The sequence below is a fragment of the Caretta caretta genome, chromosome 12 (genome assembly GCF_965140235.1).
Source record: "Caretta caretta isolate rCarCar2 chromosome 12, rCarCar1.hap1, whole genome shotgun sequence".
Lineage (NCBI taxonomy): Eukaryota > Metazoa > Chordata > Testudines > Cheloniidae > Caretta > Caretta caretta.
In genome coordinates this window covers 14,734,678-14,752,647 of record NC_134217.1, presented here as the reverse complement: position 1 = coordinate 14,752,647, position 17,970 = coordinate 14,734,678, and the positions used below count along the sequence as shown (strand labels likewise).

The 17,970-nt window shown below is 41.8% G+C and overlaps 1 protein-coding gene across 2 annotated transcripts in view; it reads right to left on the bottom strand.

Annotated features, from left to right (window-relative positions):
- The window catches only part of TOX3 (TOX high mobility group box family member 3), a 100,543-nt gene extending 99,532 nt beyond the window's left edge, over nucleotides 1-1,011 (bottom strand). The window contains exon 1 of one of the 2 annotated variants that reach the window (XM_048816810.2): nucleotides 752-1,011. In XM_048816810.2, the coding sequence (XP_048672767.1) occupies nucleotides 752-754 (3 nt within the window). In that variant the 5' untranslated portion in view covers nucleotides 755-1,011. The remainder of the gene's footprint in view (nucleotides 1-751) is intronic. The other variant, XM_048816809.2, reaches the window with a different exon arrangement.
- Nucleotides 1,012-17,970: the final 16,959 nt, after the last annotated feature.

Genomic DNA, 17,970 nt, shown 5'->3' with positions numbered 1-17,970 from the left:
GAAAAAACCTCCAGGTTCACTGCTAAATACAATGCTCGACAATAAAAAACTATTTCAGTGACATTGACTCTTACAGCAGCCTAAGTAATCAACGAAGAATTTTCCATGTGGTTTACACCTTGCCTTTTAAAATGAAGTGACTAAAACGAAAAAAGTGTTTGTTTATCCTGTCTAGGTTGATTTGTAAAACATATTCTTTTCCTTTCTCTTTCCCCAGCCCCTCTTCCTACCTCAGCCTGCCCTCTTCCCACACACAGTTTCCTAAGCTTGCAGAGGGCTTCACCACAGAGCCCAGGGACAGGGAGATGATGCTCCCATTCCTAGTGGAAATTGGATATCCTTGGAAAAAGAGCCCTTTTTTCATCCACTGAGAGTACAATCTGGGACCCAGTTCTGAATGCCATCAACTGCCTCTAAAATCAATGGGAGTTGACAGCCCACAGTATGTCTCAAGAAATGCTCCGTACCTTATGTATAGGTAAGGATCTTATATCTGCAAAAAGCAGCTTCTAATTTAAACATTTACTGCATTTTCATATGCACATGAGCCCATTTAGAGACTGAGCATAGGATAGCTGAACATTTGGCTCAAAACAGATAAACCAGACATTTTAATTTTCAACAAGTTCCCTTTAATTCATTGGCAGTTAATTTCAGAGTAAAAATATATCAATAAGACTTGTTTGTGCCTTTCAGTCACAAGTCTAAGCTTTTTGTTATTATATTATTTTTAGTGCATGCAGTTACTTACCATCAAAAAGATTCTCTGATAAAGTTCTCCTCTCGAGAAATATTCTTTTTGTAGACCCAGCCAGTGGAAAAATAGTATTCATTTGTAATACCCATCGAAGCAGGGGTGGGGAATCAGAATCAGCTGAAAAGAACTTGTTTCATTAATACACACTGTGATTATATTTGAAATGTTAAATTTGATCAAATATCAACACAGCATTCAGAGTGAAATAATCTCTCTTAATTTACATGAACCTGCCTGTGCCAAACAGAAGTGTGTTTGCTTTCAAGCAGGTGCACATCCTGCTATGACTAAATCTCTAACTCATCAAACCACTTTACCAGTGTGGGACGTGCCCTCTTTTCTGGAACAGCTTCAAGCTTTCCCCCCAGCATTTCAGCCACCTGTTTACTGAGTTCATACTCCAAAGGAGATGCATGCAATTAGAAACAAGGAAGTGAAAATAAATGACCTTGTTTGTTATTTATAACAAAGGGACTCAGCAAAATTAATGCAGTGAAGCCTGACCTTCTGACCTGAAAGAAAGAATCACCTCATTCCTTTGTACTAGACTCACAATGCTCCAGCACCAGGCATTGTTTTGCAGCTTTGCCTCTTTTGATGACCTTAAAGGAATATATTCTAAATATTAAATGTTTCACAAGGTAGATTGGGACATTTTCATTAAAAAGCATGTTCAAACAAAGGCAAGTGAGCTGTGATGAAAATTGTGATATTTCCTTGTTTAAAGTGTACAGGTAAATTATGTGTATGTGTTCTCTACTAGTACTATTACAGGTTTTCCCATTGAAAAAATAAATATGCAATGCCAGGTACTAAGAGCTGTGGAATATATCCTTCAGTACTCAGAACTGCTCAAGAAGGAAGTTGTTAAATACACAACTTGGTAAAGAAAACATATTTTTGTGTAAGTTGTTTGCTTCACATGTATCAAATCATCATATGACATGCAATATACCCCTACTACTAATAGTGACAATGGCTTCTTTCTTTTTCATTAGTACTTTTTGTGTTATCTTGTACATTGATTTGAACTAGAAATTCCTTCTTTTTACTAGGCCTATTCTCTGGCATTTAAATGTTTTATTGGGTTATTTTTATGAATTTAAGTGACTTCCAATGTGCACATTGATCCGGAATGGGGTGTCCAGTGGTAATGGAGGGCAAGGTGTTAGAATCTCTTTATGTAATGAGATTGCAGTCTTTTTTTATGGGAGTTCTCACAAAAAGAACATTATGTAATTACAAGGCCAGTTCTAGTTCTTAACTTGTGACTCTCCAAAACAAGGCTGTTACTAGTAAAGTAAGTCAGAATAATTATAGAAAATGAAAGGCTAAAATATTTTGATGTCTCTTACTGCAAGTACCTCCTGCAAAAGGTATTGCTTGGCAAAGCGTTCTCTAAAACTTTCTTTTTTTTTTCACCCAGCTGATGTGGGTTACTGCAGGGCCCTCCACATGTATTAAGGCCTTAGTTCTCCAAGTTTTTTTGCTTGAGTGGACCCCTGTGTCCACTGTACCCCTTTGACTTTAGTGGGGAAAAGGTGTCCATGCTATGTGGAGTAAGTTGCAGGATCAGGGTTACATCTCTCTAGGGTGACCATATGTTCCATTTTGGCTGGGACAGTCCCTTTTTTAAGTCCTGTCCCAGCCATCTCGACTTTTCTGGCAAAAGTGGGTATCTGTCCCGTTTGTTCTTGTCAGTTGGCAAGAGAAAACAGGACAAATGCCCACTTTTGTCAAAAACCTGGGGTGCAGTGCAGAGAAATGTGTGTGGGGGGGGAGACATGCAGTGACGCCACCCCTACGCAGGGGAGAGGCAGGACTGGGGGCGGGGGAGACGCAGGCAGAGATCGGGTGAGCAGTGACCTAAGCCATGCGTGGGGAGGCAGGCAGGGCTTGGGCAAGCTGCTCATGCCAGCCCTGGGCGGGGGGGGGGGGGTAGGTGGTCGGGCCAGCAGCTTGGGCCAGTCCCACACTGTGTCCTGTTTTTCCCTTTGGGAAATATGGGAACCCTACGTCTTGCCATACCACTTAAGGATAGTGGAGTTGCGGGTGGAATGTGGATGAAGCTAAGAAGGAGTGCCAGTGAGAGAGCCCCTGCCTAAACCTCAAATAGGTCAGCACACAAGAGATAGCAAAGGTGGGACCCTTATTAACATGGATCTAGTGCTCTTACTGAACCACACAAGTGACATGCAGCATCTGCAGCTGTTGGAGTAGTGGGGGTGGGGGGTCTCTGCCCATCCACCCCTCCCACCCATTCTTCATTCTCACAAAGAGAGGGGGGAAATGGCTTTATATGAGTGAAGTGACTTACGCCCCTTGAGAATACAGAGCTGAGTAATGACTTGTTCCTAGGCTAAAAACATTAAGATACTTTAACAAAGAAAAACCTGAAGATGCATTTTACAGTAAAAGATTGAGCTGAACTTGAGCTGTTTTGCTGAAACAAATATTTTATTTTGAATAATTTTTGGATCGAGTCACAAGTTGTACATTGTTAAATTCAAAATTGGTGTTGTGCAGGATTCTTTGATTTCTGTTCCTTTACTGGGTGAGTATAGCTAACTGGGTGCTATTACAAATTGTCAAGTTTACAAGTTCAGAATTTATTCTATGTGAATTTGAAGTAGGGATTTACAATGAGCCTAAGAGAATTAGATACACGAGTCCAATTCAAATTCAATAGGAGTCAAAGGCCTAACTCCCCTAGGCTCCTGTGAAAATCCAACCTTGCTGCATAGAAAAATGTTAGTGGTCTGGCTGGATTTAATTTAAATATTCAAAAAAGTCTGGTTCCTCGTGCTAGAACAGGAAGAAGCATGTTGTTACATAGCCAGATATTCCACAGGCATACAGTGACCCTCTGGCTGCATAACCCTCTCAGTTCTGAGCTAGAAAGTTCCACACCCATATCAACTATTGACTTTGAAGTGCACCATTAAAAGGGAACAGTGCTGTCCAAATTGCTGTCCTTGGTGAGAAATGAAACCAAAGTTCCCTTCATTCCAACTCCAATTCCCATCCAATGGGAACAGAAAGAATCCCCTGAGACATTTTGAAAAGAATAGAGGATAATGCTGGTGTCCTGGCTAACATTCCCTATCTCAGTAAGACATCTTCTAATGGCCAAGGCTGCGCGTGAGCTATTGCTGAACACATAATGACTTTGCAATGAACCACTAAGCCAGTCATTGCTCTGTACTGAACAGCCACAACTGTAACTCACTGCTTCATAAAGTGTTTTGCCATTCCTTGAGTGTGAAAGGTGTGTGACAGGGTCAGGCCAGATGGCTACAGGAGAGTGATAGAAGGCAGATATATTAGCCCCAGGTTAAGTAGGTCCCTTTTCCCTGGGTAAGGTAACAGGGAAGGTTCCAGAACAATCAGGAACTTTCTGGAAACAATTAAGGCAGACAGGCTGATTAGAACACATGCAGCCAATCAAGAAGCTGCCAGAATCAATTAAGACAGGCAGGCTAATCAGGGCACCTGGGTTTAAAAAGGAGCTCACTTCAGTTTGTGGTGTGCGTGCAAAGAGGTGGGAGCAAGAGGTACAAAAAGTTGAGAGTGAGAAGGCATACTACTGGAAGACTGAGAAGTACAAGCATTATCAGTCATCAGGAGGCAGGTCTTGTGGTGAGAATAAAGAAGGTGATGGGAGGAGGCCATGGGGAAGTAGCCCGGGGAGTTGTAGCAGTCACACAGCTGTTACAGGAGCCACTGTAGCCAGCTGCAATCCACAGGGCCCTGGGCTGGAACCCAGAGTAGAGGGTGGGCCCGGGTTTCCCCCATCCCTCCATCCCCCCCAACTCCCTACTTGATACCGGAGGAGTTGATCTGGACTGTGGGTTCACAAAAACGGCCAAACTAAGGGCTGCCGTGAATCTCCGAGGTGAGCAAATCCGCCAATAAGCACAAGACCCACCAAGGTAGAGGAGGAACTTTGTCATAGGTGCTTTACAAAAATCAAGCTCTATTCTACTCTATAGATTTAAAAAAACCCTTTATATTATACTCTGACTTGTAATGCTCTCTTGTTCTCTGCAACCTTTGAGATAAGGCTTCTATGACAATTATTTATTCTTTCTGAGTATTAGCAATTGTTATAGCAAAATCAATTGTTATAGCAAATTCACTACATACATTGGAGCTGTGGTGGTCCCTTTGACAGAGAAACCAGTGTGGATCTGTTGAGCAAAGAGGGTCCACACCAGGGATGGGTATCACTATATAGTGCAGACAACTACATGGGGACAGATGGGACCATGGCAAAAGATCCATTTCTTTCCTTCTGTGGTGTGATAGCACACTAGAACTAACTCAGCCATTAGCCTAAAATGGATTTTGCAGAGTGTCCGTAGCAATGATCCACAAATTGGAGGGAGAAATCCTCACACCGTCTCCTTCAGAGATATCCAGTGTACAGCTTGCTACTCAGGTGGGCTCTGGGTCCCTGGATTTGAACCAATATGGGATCGTCATTGTTTTGGAAGTATCAGGAGGGAAGGAGACCATTTATTTGAGTGAATATATTGAAGCAGATCCTCATCAAGGAACGTTCCTGATATGGTTTTAGGTCTATGGGTTGTTGTTTTTTAGGGCAACAAATTCATTTCATTTTATAAAGCATAGATACTGGAAGCACTCATCCATAGCTTTGGGTGTCCCTTCCAATATTTCAAACACACAACCATCAATAATTGCTCTGAGCTGCGTAATCTACTGCTGATCATCTGTACATTTATAATTCACTCTCACTCTATAACTTGGTTTTGCTGCATTAACAAACAACTCCTCTCCCCACTCCCCACCAGCCCTCATCTTGTCCCCTGCTCAAAAGCCTGAGAAATAAGTGATCTGAGTTCTGGCAGACCACGAAGGCCTCTGCTGACAGCTCTCTCTTTTCTATATTGAGGGCACTCCAGCTTGAGTACCTCCACTGATTCTAGTTGAGGAGTATGGTACATGGAGAGAGGTAGTCTTGCAGGTAACCTGGATCCAACTAATTTAGGGCTTTACAGGTCACACATAGTGTCATGAATTCTACCGGGAAGTGCACAGTGGGACTTGGTCTGAAGTAGTGGTGGTATGGGTTCTCACTGGAAAGGCTGATATTAGCAAGCAGGATGCCACATTCCTAATTAATCTCAGCTTCTGAATGATCCCACATTATAGCTTCAAGTAGAGTACGTTACAGTAGTCTTTAATTATGGTACCTAAGGGAACCCTTCTAATTCTGTGGTTAGGACAAGGAGTTTGTTGCCTTCTGTCCTGGAATGAAATGTGTCGCTCTCTTTTTTGTTCCAACTATTTTAGTACTTCTTTTTCACTAAGAACTATTCTACAGGAGAGAATGATGGGTAAGTATTCAGAAAAATTCCTGTTGAAGGTCTCAGGCAGGCATACTTTGATGAAACCCATCCATTAAAACACTTTCAGCCTTTTCTGTAGAGTTAAAATAAGTATATTCCTTTGAAAATACTACATTTTATTTTGCATAAGTGTTTATCATCTGTATGACTGTGCAGTCAGTTTTTTAAACCAAAACCTTTATGACCCAGACATCACAGAATCCCGTCATGTATCAGCTGCATACACAATACATAAGATGAGCGCTCATTCAGACAGATTAAAAAACACAAACATTTTTCTGAAGATTTTCCTTACACTCTCTCTTTATGTATACTGTACTATTATTTTGGACTGCACCGTCCAGGGAGTCTCTCAGGAAAAATCTTATATAAGTAGTTATGGTAAAATATAAGAAATTTTATGATGGATGAGTTACAAGAAAACTGTCTAGATCTATGTCCATTCTCTGAGTTAGCATTTCTGTTCCAGAATATATTTTCCCCTTCAGATATAGTAGTTATTACCTAAGGCCAAAAAAAGCCCAAAAAACCAACCAAACAAAAAAGACTGTATGAACAATGATGTGCCTAATTTGTGCATGGGTTTAATTTACTTTTTTGCATGTGCAAATATTCCACTTTAATCACATTTTCAAAAAATCTTAAATCCAGAATTGTAAATACTGTTTAGATTTGTTGTTCCTATTGATGCCTTTGGTGGTATATTTCATACACTGGCCTGTTTCCTCAGTCTGTAAAGAAATTCTGACTAAATATTTTTGTTGGACAATTCTCCAACGTTCATGATTCTTTGTTCTTGTATCTGGGAGTAGCTCAACCAGCCTTGTAGCTTTTATCCTATCTAGTCCCTTCAGAATTATCTCTAACCCAGTGAGATGGCCTCTTAATTTCCTCTTTTCTAAAGAATACAGACCTAGTTTCTCTAACCTTCATATATAAATAAGGTCCTCTGTCCCCCTTTCAGTCTGGCTGCATTGTGTTGCACTCTCTGTTTGTATGATATCTTTTTTATAATTAGTTTGCAATTTTGGTTACCCTGTCTTTCAAGCACTGCCAAAATAATGTAATCGCTCACTGATACCATACTATTTGATGCCTTTGTATGCACGGCTCAGAATTGTTTGTATTTATTTCATTAAGTGCACATTTGTATCCTCTGCTATCCTCCAATCTTTCTTTTGCCCATTGTGGCTTTTAAATGGATATCTAACATTCCTTCTGGCTGGTTCCCAAGCAGGACTTTCCTGAGGTTTCTCTATTCTCTTTCCGATTAGGGTTCACGTCTTCTATAATGCTGAAGCCAATATCACAACTTCTGAAATTTGCCTTGGGGTGAGTAATGTGCTCTGTTTGCACTCTGCATACCAGCTCTGCTCGGTGGGCTATTCAGGCAGTGGGGCTATGGACTCACCTCCTCCTCAACCACCTCTGCCCCCTTTTGGTAGCTTGGTTTCTGGGATAGAGCAGAAGTGAGCAGATGGAGCAGAAGGACCTTGAAGGCTGCCATGTGCAAAAATTGGCTGTTCTGTCAGCCATGAACCATCACAATCTGGAATATTTTGCACGGATTAATGAGAGGCTGGGGTTAAAAGCTCTTGACTGCACTTCAGTCCATCAAGTATTTATAACCAGTCTCTATTTCCAACACTAATAATCTAATTGTCTCCTTCTCTTAGCATGCCAGGATGGTTCTTCTGAAGTCTTGAACTTTTTTAGTTTCCTGGAGTATGTACTAATTCCCTATTCTGTTTCCATGTTCCATCTATGTCTCTTTTGGTTTTCTATTACCCCAGCCTTCTTTGTGAGAACTGAGTCCAAGTATCTGTTTAATATTTTAGAAACACATGCCTCTTCTGTCAACAGCTTACCTTTGCTATGTCTGAAGCACCACTGCCTCTTCCAGTGACCTCTTGTTCCTTTTTACTTGGAAGACATCTTATTTATCTTGGCCCCTTATGGAACCTTCCCATTTTGTCATCCCTCCTCCGCCCCTTCCTCCCACCACACACACTTTGTTCTGTAATCTTTCTGGTCCTCTTCTCTCCTGTCCCATGACTATCTTACTATTAATTGATATTTTCTGGTTGGCAGGCATAATTGTCAACCCACAATCATTTTTTTCCCCTTCGCATCCTTTTCCATTCAATGATATCCATCCCTTCCAAATAGGTTGAGTTAGTTTATAATTAAAACACAAATAAGATGAAAATTAACCTGCTTTATTGCCCCGACTATTAAGATGTTCTCCCATGCCTACATCTCCATTCCTGTTATCTTTGTGACTCAGAACTAGGCTGAGGATTGTTCCTTTTAAGTTCCATCCTTTTATACTGTGTAAAGAAGCAATATGATAGTGTTCGGTAAGTGATTTGTGCTATACGCCCAGACTGAATTAAAGCTAGATGGAGTAGAAACTCAAGTATGCCTTGTGTTTAAAGGTCTCTGTGTGAAAGGAAAAAAAATCTATAATGCTATCCCCAGGATTTCAGGCAGTGAGATTCCCAATCTGAAAGAGCGGGAATAAAGAGCCTGAAAAGCATATACATCACTAGCCAATCAATTGAAAATATGGTAAATGGAAAACAGAAAACTGCCCGAGTTTGCCTTGTGGGCTGATAGCCCTGGCTTTGTATGAAGAGAGAGCATTTATGATTCACTTTTTACTAGGGACAGACAAATTCATTCTTCCAAAGGTGCAGCACAATATGGCAAAGTTCAAAATCGTGGGAAGTAAAAACCCACAGCTACTCAATGGGCAAGTTGGCTGGGCAATCGTGAATGCCATGGCACTTCACCAACATACAGTACCACTGCATGAAATGCAAAAGCCGCTGAAACCTACCAAGCTGTATTACAAAAGTGAAACTCACTTTGATCAGTTGTGACTTTTGCTAAGATTCAGCAAGTCGTAGGTTGGGCGTAACAGTAGGCAATTTTCACTGGGTCTAGCATGCCTACAGTCTTCCCCCCTTCGAAGGCCCTGGTGTTCTCCTTACTTTGTGCTATTATCTGGGGAAGGGGTTATACACCCCTACCTAGTGGCTCTTGTATGATCTATTTTGAGACATCTGAGCCCCACATCATGATAAACTGGCCCTGGACAGGTGCCAGATGAAATCAGTGCAATCTTGCAGAGGTGGGTGAGGAGCTTATCTTTCCAAACCCAAATACTGTAGATGGAGTTAAAAAAAAAATCTCATTTACAGGGAGGGAGTGGGCCCACTGTCCACCCTTAAAAATCAAGAAGGGGGCAGGGCTTGAGCTCTGCTTCGAAGAGGAATTGAGGTTCTGAAGCCGGCACGAGTCCAGAGATAGGTGAGTTTCATTGCTTTTATTGAAACCCAGGAGGGTCTGCACAATTTTGCAGAAAGCCTTTTGGGGTCATGCAAACCCCAGAGTCAAAGCTAAACCTCAGGTCACACGTGAAATGGCCTAATGAACCAGAAGAAACAAACACTTCCCTGTGTACTGGGTTCTGATTATGATTCTTCTTCTACTGCCTATTAGGCTCCAACTCCCCAATTCCTCTCCCAAACAGCCAGGCAATGTCCTAGGGATCTCCTCAGAGGCTGGGCGAGAAGGCATTTCCCCCTGTAGAGCCAAGAGCTGCAGCAGAGCTATTCAAAGCTGATATGCCAGCATCCCGGCTGAAGTTGCCTCTTCTCCATATGTACTCCAGCCCACCCTTCCATGTGGGGAACGGCTGACGGAATTGCACCACAAGAGACCCACATACCTGCCCCTGCTCTGCCCCGGGAGCCCCCATGTCCAAGCTCCCTACATCCTGCCTAACTTGCAGAAGAGTGCCAGAATTAGGAGTACGTGGGGATTATTAAAAAATGAACCATGTAGTGCCTCCACCTGCTCCTACCCTATCACATTTATTGGCATTCAGTCTGCTTCTGCATTTCTGGTCTGTAACTGGATCCTGAGGGCCCACACCTGTGACAATGAAATGGTCTCACACGGATGGCTCAAGGCATGCAAGGATCAACTATTCAAGGATCACACAAAGAGAACGCAAGGACCACACCCAGTTTAGAATATTTGCATATTCCTGCAAAATCCTTACAATATGAACTAATGGATATGCTTGTAACCTTGCATTTGGAATGTGCACACCTCAACCATCAGAAAACCCAGTGAGCCAGAATTTTTGCTGCCCTGCACCCAGTGCAAAGTGAGTGCAAAAATGCATGTAAGTCATTCCCATTCTGATTTAGTAGCATTTTACACCTACTTTGCACCGGCATGTATAACAAGGCAACATGCTGGACAGTGGAGATTCAAGTTCGTTATATGGTATTTGTGGTAGAAGGTGTGTAGCAAATATTTGTGGACTGAGAACTATGGCAAGCCAAAAAGGATGGCCAAAAAAGGCAATTTAGCCACAGCCTAGGGTTGCCAGGTGTCCGGTTTTCAACTGGAATGCCCAGTCAAAAAGGGACACTGCAGGTTCCAGTCGGCACTGCTGACCGGGCGGTTAAAAGTCCAGTCAGCAGTGCAGCGGGTGCCTGGGGCTAAGGCTGCCCCTACCTCCAGCACCATCTCTGTAGCTCCCACTGGCTGGGAACCACAACCAATGGGAGTTGCGTGGGTGGTGCTTCTGGGTGCGAGGGCAGTGTGCAGAGCCTCCCCGGGAGATGCAGTAAGTGCCGCTGGGACGCTGCACATCGAACCCCATCCCGCACTCCAAATCCCTTGGCCCCAACCCGGAACCCCCTCCTACACCCCAAACTCCTCATCCCCAGTCCCACCCCAGAGCCTGCCCCCCCAACTGGAGTCCTCACCCTTCACACCCCAATCCCTTGCCCTAGCCCAGAGCCCTCTCCCGCACCCCAAATCCCTCCTCCTTGGCCCCACCCCAGAGGCTGCACCCCCAGCCTTAGCCCTCACCCCCTCTCCCACCCCAACCCCTTGCCCCAGCCCAGTGAAAGTGAGCGAGAGTGGGTGTCATAAATATAAAGGGAAGGGTAAACCCCTTTGAAATCCTTCCTGGCCAGGGGAAAGCTCCTCTCACCTGTAAAGGGTTAAGAAGCTAAAGGTAACCTCACTGGCACCTGACCAAAATGACCAATGAGGAGACAAGATACTTTCAAAAGCTGGGAGGAGGGAGAGAAACAAAGAGTCTGTGTGTCTGTCTATATGCTGGGTTTCTGCCGGGGATAGACCAGGAATGGAGTCTTAGCACTTTTAGTAAGTAATCTAGCTAGGTATGTGTTAGATTATGATTTCTTTAAATGGCTGAGAAAAGAATTGTGCTGAATAGAATAACTATTTCTGTCTGTGTATCTTTTTTGTAACTTAAGGTTTTGCCTAGAGGGGTTCTCTATGTTTTTGAATCTAATTACCCTGTAAGATATCTACCATCCTGATTTTACAGGGGGGATTTCTTTATTTCTATTTACTTCTATTTTTATTAAAAGTCTTCTTGTAAGAAAACTGAATGCTTTTTCATTGTTCTCAGATCCAAGGGTTTGGGTCTGTGGTCACCTATCCAAATTGGTGAGGCTTTTTATCCAACATTTCCCAGGAAAGGGGGGGATGCAAGTGTTGGGAGGATTGTTCATTGTTCTTAAGATCCAAGGGTCTGGGTCTGTAGTCACCTAGGCAAATTAGTGAGGCTTTTTACCAAACCTTGTCCAGGAAGTGGGGTGCAAGGTTTTGGGAAGTATTTTGGGGGGAAAGATGCGTCCAAACAGCTCTTCCCCAGTAACCAGTATTAGTTTGGTGGTGGTAGCGGCCAATCCAAGGACGACGGGTGGAATATTTTGTACCTTGGAGAAGTTTTGACCTAAGCTGGTAAAGATAAGCTTAGGAGGTTTTTCATGCAGGTCCCCACATCTGTACCCTAGAGTTCAGAGTGGGGGAGGAACCTTGACAGTGGGGAAGAGCGAGCAACGAAGGGAGGCAGGACGCAGCGAGCGGAGTGCAGGGCCTCAGAGAAGCGGGGCAGTGCAGAGGGTTTCAGGTTTCTGCGAGTGGAAAGTTGGCACCCCTACCACAGGTTGTTGTAATGGGGCAGTGAGGAGCCCAATTGGGGAAAAAATGGGATGTGTTTTGCTTCCAAGAGGAGCAAACAGGAACTACCCAGTGGTGAGCAGGACCAGAGAACGCTGTGTGGCCCCTCTTAAAGGTGTGTAACACACTCCAACTCTCCCCTGCCCTTCCCAACCCTCTTTCAGGCCTCCCTCAGTAGTATCTCAGTAGCAGCCTAAAATACAGTCACTACTAACTGTAGCTTCCCAGTGTATCCGAAGAGTTCCACTTCCTTAAGATTTCAAAGCCAACAGCACATCTCTTTCTCTCTCATTTGAAAAGTCTTAATAGCAAAAGGGAAAAGATGTGAGGGTAAAGTGACAATAAAACACGATGCAAGGTCAGTCAGTCATAGCTAGTAAATCTCTCACCAAAAAAACCCAGCAAAAGACAAAAAAGAAGCTCACATATGCAGTCTGTCTTGTTGCATATGCACTGAATATTAAAGCTAAAGCCACGTAATCTACATATATAAATCTCCTATGATTTTATTACAAAAATGCATTTTTCTTTGGGGCTTCTTGCAATAGACAGCCACTTCGCTTCTCTATATAGTCAAGGCTACCTACAGAAAACTAAATAATTTAGAGGTACACTCCTCTAAACACCAAGGGCCTGATTCTGCAATCTCTTACTTGTGTGATTCGTCCACAGTGGGACTGCTTGCACATACAAGGACTACACACATGAGGATTCCAAGATTAGCCCTTGAAATGATTAGAATCCTGTTCTTTAGAACTTTCTTCTCAAACAGATTGACCTTATGTTGCAAACACACAACCTAACTCAGTTTCTTTCTGTGCAAAAGACACCTCCGGGCATAAACACAGAAAGGCAAATATTAAGTGAGGTGACTAAAACACCTGCACATGCAAACTCACCCAGCCTTTGTCAGTAAATAAACAAAGTTAAATGTTTGCTGAGTTTTAAAACCAATCACATTTCACACTGCTGTTCCACTTCATTCCAAGGGCCCAATCCTGAGAGGCACGAAGGGAAGTGAATTTACTGAGTATTGGGGGAACACACCAGGACTCAGAATTGGGCCCCAATATCGCAGGACCTAACTTCAGTCAGTACATTCTGCGTCCTAGTTCTACGACAAGTACAGGCAGAAACAGGAAGTAGCGGGGGTGAAGGGAGGAGCCATTATTGCTAGTCATGTCAACAGAATACGCACAAATAGTTCTGTGACTGTTTGATGAATCATTCAATTACATTTAGCCATCTAAAGAAATAAGATTGTGGCAACAGTGCTTATAACTCAGTCCCTAATAATTTCCTGCTGTGATGACTGGGATAAGAGTTCCTTTATGGCTAAAGTAGGGGCAAGATATTCTCTAAAGCTCAGAAGATAAGTTGAGAGTTTCAAAGCAGTCTCGGGGATTTGGACACATCTTCCATTAATATTTGTCTAAATACTAATATGTCTATTAATCTTCAAAACTCAACCATTCCCTTCCCCCCTTTTTTTTAAGTTTGTGACGTGTCCTCTGGAGGTGTGCAGTTGAGGCCATGTTACTTGATTTCAGAGATGTTTTGTAAAGCCCAGGCCCAGATAGCTATACACCAAAGCGAGGCACATAAATGTTGTGTGACTAGCGCCCTAATTCATTGCAAAGGGGATTCATATACTTGCACAGTGAAAAGCTCAGATTAGGCACACAACATAATTTCCATTATGTTAATGTTGCTTTAAAATATATTGCACAGAGTGCTGCAACAATCAAATTATCAATTATAATGTCTACTCAGAGTAGAAAAGTGTTGCAAACAGAGGGCTGATTACTGCTTCAGTACTTCCAATCTGCATACTCATTGTTTAGTACAGGGAAAACAAATTATCTTGTGCTGGCCCTAGTTCAAATTTAATTAAATGAGTGCAAAGCAATTATAATAAAGTACAATAGTGTAGTAATGAAAGGAAAATAACTCATTAACCTATTAATCTTTATTTATGTTCCTCTCAAATAAGTATGTAATTTCTTTATCACCACATCCCATAAGAAATAGCAGGCTCTTGTGCTCATGGCCTGTTTTTAGTAGGGTTTATTTTACTAAAAGATCATTGTATGACTTCACTGTTACTATTTATATAGATTTTATTTAGTGCCTCTGATTTTTCCCCTCCCTTTTTGAGCCACTTTCCCACATATCTATGTGATGTAGATTAGAAACCTATTCTCACTTTTTTTTTCTTAACACTTGTCAGTTCTAAAAGGTAAACCTCTCTATGAGCATTGGTATGCTTTTGTCATAGCATAAGGGAAAGAGCCCTCCCAGAACATCTGCTGTGTAAGATAGTGTTATATTAAAACATAGGATGAAAGCATATTATTTTTAAGAGGACTTGACACAGCTATCTCTTTCTAATCTTCATAAACTGAATGGGTATAACAACAAAACGCAGCTCTCTCAAGTGTGCTTTTTAGGATCCTCACTGCAAGTTTTTAACCAGATTGTTTTGTTTGTTTCGTTATTCTTATGAAAAAAGAGTCATTCTCAAATTTAAAAGGGATTTTTTTTTAAATTGATGAAACACTGTAGCATGGTAAACATTTATTTTAATGGCGCCCACAATATGGTATGAGTTATTACCTATCTTCACATTGTTGGTTTTGTTTTCTATTGATATCTTACATTTGGGTGTGTACATTTAATGGCGCACACCAATGCTTAGGTTACTGCAGACAATAAGAGTTGATCCCGTGTTTTCAGCCAAGCCAGACCAAAAGAAGAAAAAGAACATGGTGGCAAAATACAGGTTTTCTTCCAACTTGGCAGGAAGCAACAACATTAAGAACAACAACTTGTCACAAAAAAGGCAAGACATCAACTTTAGGCCTAAACTGGAGAAATTAATATTAGGGTGCAAAAGGAAAAAAATGTCCAGTTTAGAAGATCAATTGAGATACAGCACTTCTTTAAAATCTTTTCAGTTGCCTAAGGTAACAAAATAATATACTATTTAATTTTCATAGGATTTTCTATACTAAATAAAGGGAAGTCCAGGTAATATTGCACCATGAATACTGTGGTACTATTATCTAACTACAAAGGCAAAATTGTTGAACCTCCACTGTACAGAACAACAGAAAGTTAAAACATTTACAATTATCAACATTTGAAAAACAAACCATATTTTCAAAAACTGGTCTCCATTTATGTACCCACAAATATCTGTGTGGACAGATGATCAGACGTACATGTATAAAACCAATCACCTTGCATGTCCAGTGTTAGTGTGCACACAAATGGAGGCTGGCTTAAGGCTCCTTTTGAAAATTTGGAACGAAAAGTCTTTACAAAATAGTTTGTGAAAGGGAAGTCAGACTTTGCACTCTAAGTTTCAGAGGAACAGCCGTGTTAGTCTGTATTCGCAAGTACTCCTTTTCTTTTCACTCTAAGTTTGTTTTCCTTGAATATTGTGTGGGCCCTAATGTTAATTTATAAGATCCTAGAAGAAATAATAGCTTTGATATAGTTATTAACAGAATCTTTAGAAATCCTGGAGGAGTTGAGAATCATAAACGTTCACGATCTCTTTCCCCTTCACACATAAGAGTAAACTTCTGCCTTGTAGCAATATATTTCTGGTTTCCCAATCTGCTGCTGAGAATTCTTTTAGCAAGCAATGGAACGCTTTACTCTTAATGAATCAGTCTAGTCTTTGCACATTTCTTGCATTCAATCCTTTATTTCACACTTACTGCTCCATTATTGCTTTTATACCATCTCAGTACTAATATTGTGCTAACACAACTACGTACCAAGCATTAACTTGTTCTGACAAAATCCTAGCTATTGTATCACACTGTATAAATAACATTGTGCCTTCACACTGACAGATCTCTCAACCTGCCATTGTGTGAAACAAATAATCAGAATGTGCGCCAAACAACCAACACGTAGCACATGTGTGTTTTGTTGTGCTGACAACAGGACTGACACATTATCCTGTTTTTTAACTATAAAGCCTGTTTTAAGGAGGTATTCTCACTGTGTGAATTAAATAAAACCATTTAAAAACCAAAAAACTCCACCACATGCCACCATAAGGACTCCACCTGGATTGTCAGCTTCAGATCTCCTGGACTTTCAAATCTCCAGCCTCGAACTAGTTACTGGGCACCACTTGAGCTCAAGCAGTGACATTTATCCTCTCCATGAACCAACCACTAGAGGAGAAACTGACATACTCCACCCATAAGTTTCACAACTGTTTGCTAGACAGGAGGAGAACGTTGGAGATCAGGAATCCCGAGTTCTACTTCTGGCCCCATGTAGGGAATCTGTAACTATTGTTTATTAGCCCAATCAAAATATCCAAGCTTTATTTGAAATGACCTTGTACTACCCCTCAATTAACATTTATAAAATGGGAGAATTAAACTCTATTGACTTCTAGGACAGAATATGAGGTATGCTCAGACATGAGGACACAGAAATATAAACAGCAGTCACTAGACGTGAAGCTAGAGCTCATGATCTCCTGCCTCCTCTAGGCTATGTGGCATTTGGAATATATATATATATCAATATCTCTCTATATAATACCTAGATATATAGAGAGATATAGATATATATATATACCCTGATATAGTGGAAAAGGCAATTTGATTCAGTTGAAATGCATAACATCCTGCAAAATCCAATATACTGCAAAGCTCTGAATATATGTAATTCAGCCTCTGCTATCCTTGCCTAAAATACTTCTCTTATGGTCCTATTCATTTCAATTTTGCCTTATAGATGTACTCATTTTACTTGCAGTGAACATATCTTACCATATTGCACGCTCAACTTATATTGGGTATGTCTACACTACCATAGAAAACCTGCAGTCGGTTTGGGCTCGCGGGTCTCAGGCTAAGGGGCTGTTTAATTGTGTATAGATATTTGGGCTTAAGCTGGAGCCCGGGGCTCTAGCATGCTGTGAGGTGGGAAGGTCCCAGAGCTCAGGCTGCAGTCCAAGCCTGAACATCTACATTACAATTAAAGAGCCCCTTAGGCCAAGCCCCACGAGCCCAAGTCATCTGACACAGGCCAGCTGCAGGTGTCTAATTTCAATGTAGACACAGCCATTTACAACTTCACTTGCAGTGTATCAGGTCAGTGATTCATAATGTATAGTTTCTTTATGTGCAGATATGGGGCACATATACACAATGGGCAAAAATCTCCACTAGTATAAATTGGCACAGATCCACTGAATTTGACCCAGGCCAAATTTGACCAACACTTACCTTTACTTTGCCATAGTATTAGATATGACTACATTGGTTTTGGAATTCTCAATACTTAGCTTTAGTGAGAGAAAGGCCGCTCAGGCCTCAGGGAGTGCAACTAAGGTTATGTACACACAACAGGATATGTAACTCAGAGCGTCCTTATGATGAAGGATATGTTGCTCAGGGGTATGAATAAGCCTGAGTGACATAAGTTACACCGACCAAAGTGCCAGTGTGGACCGCGCTACATCGGCAGGAGAGCTGCTACCACCGCTCATGGGTGCTGGAGAAGTTAAGTTGACAGGAGAGTACTCTCCCATTGGCTTAGAGTATCAGTGCAGCTGTAAACCCTGTAGTGTAGCCATAGCCTAAAATCTGATTCCTTCCACCATTCTATTCATCCCCGCTCACACTGGTGGAGCAGCAAGGGCCTAGTTAATTTTTCTTATTCATTGTACAGCATCTGCCGAACACCATGTTTTGCTTCACTGTATTCTATGGAATCTCTATAGTGGATGTAACTACAGTACATTTAAGGTCTACTCTTTCTTTAAAAGTGCACCTGTAT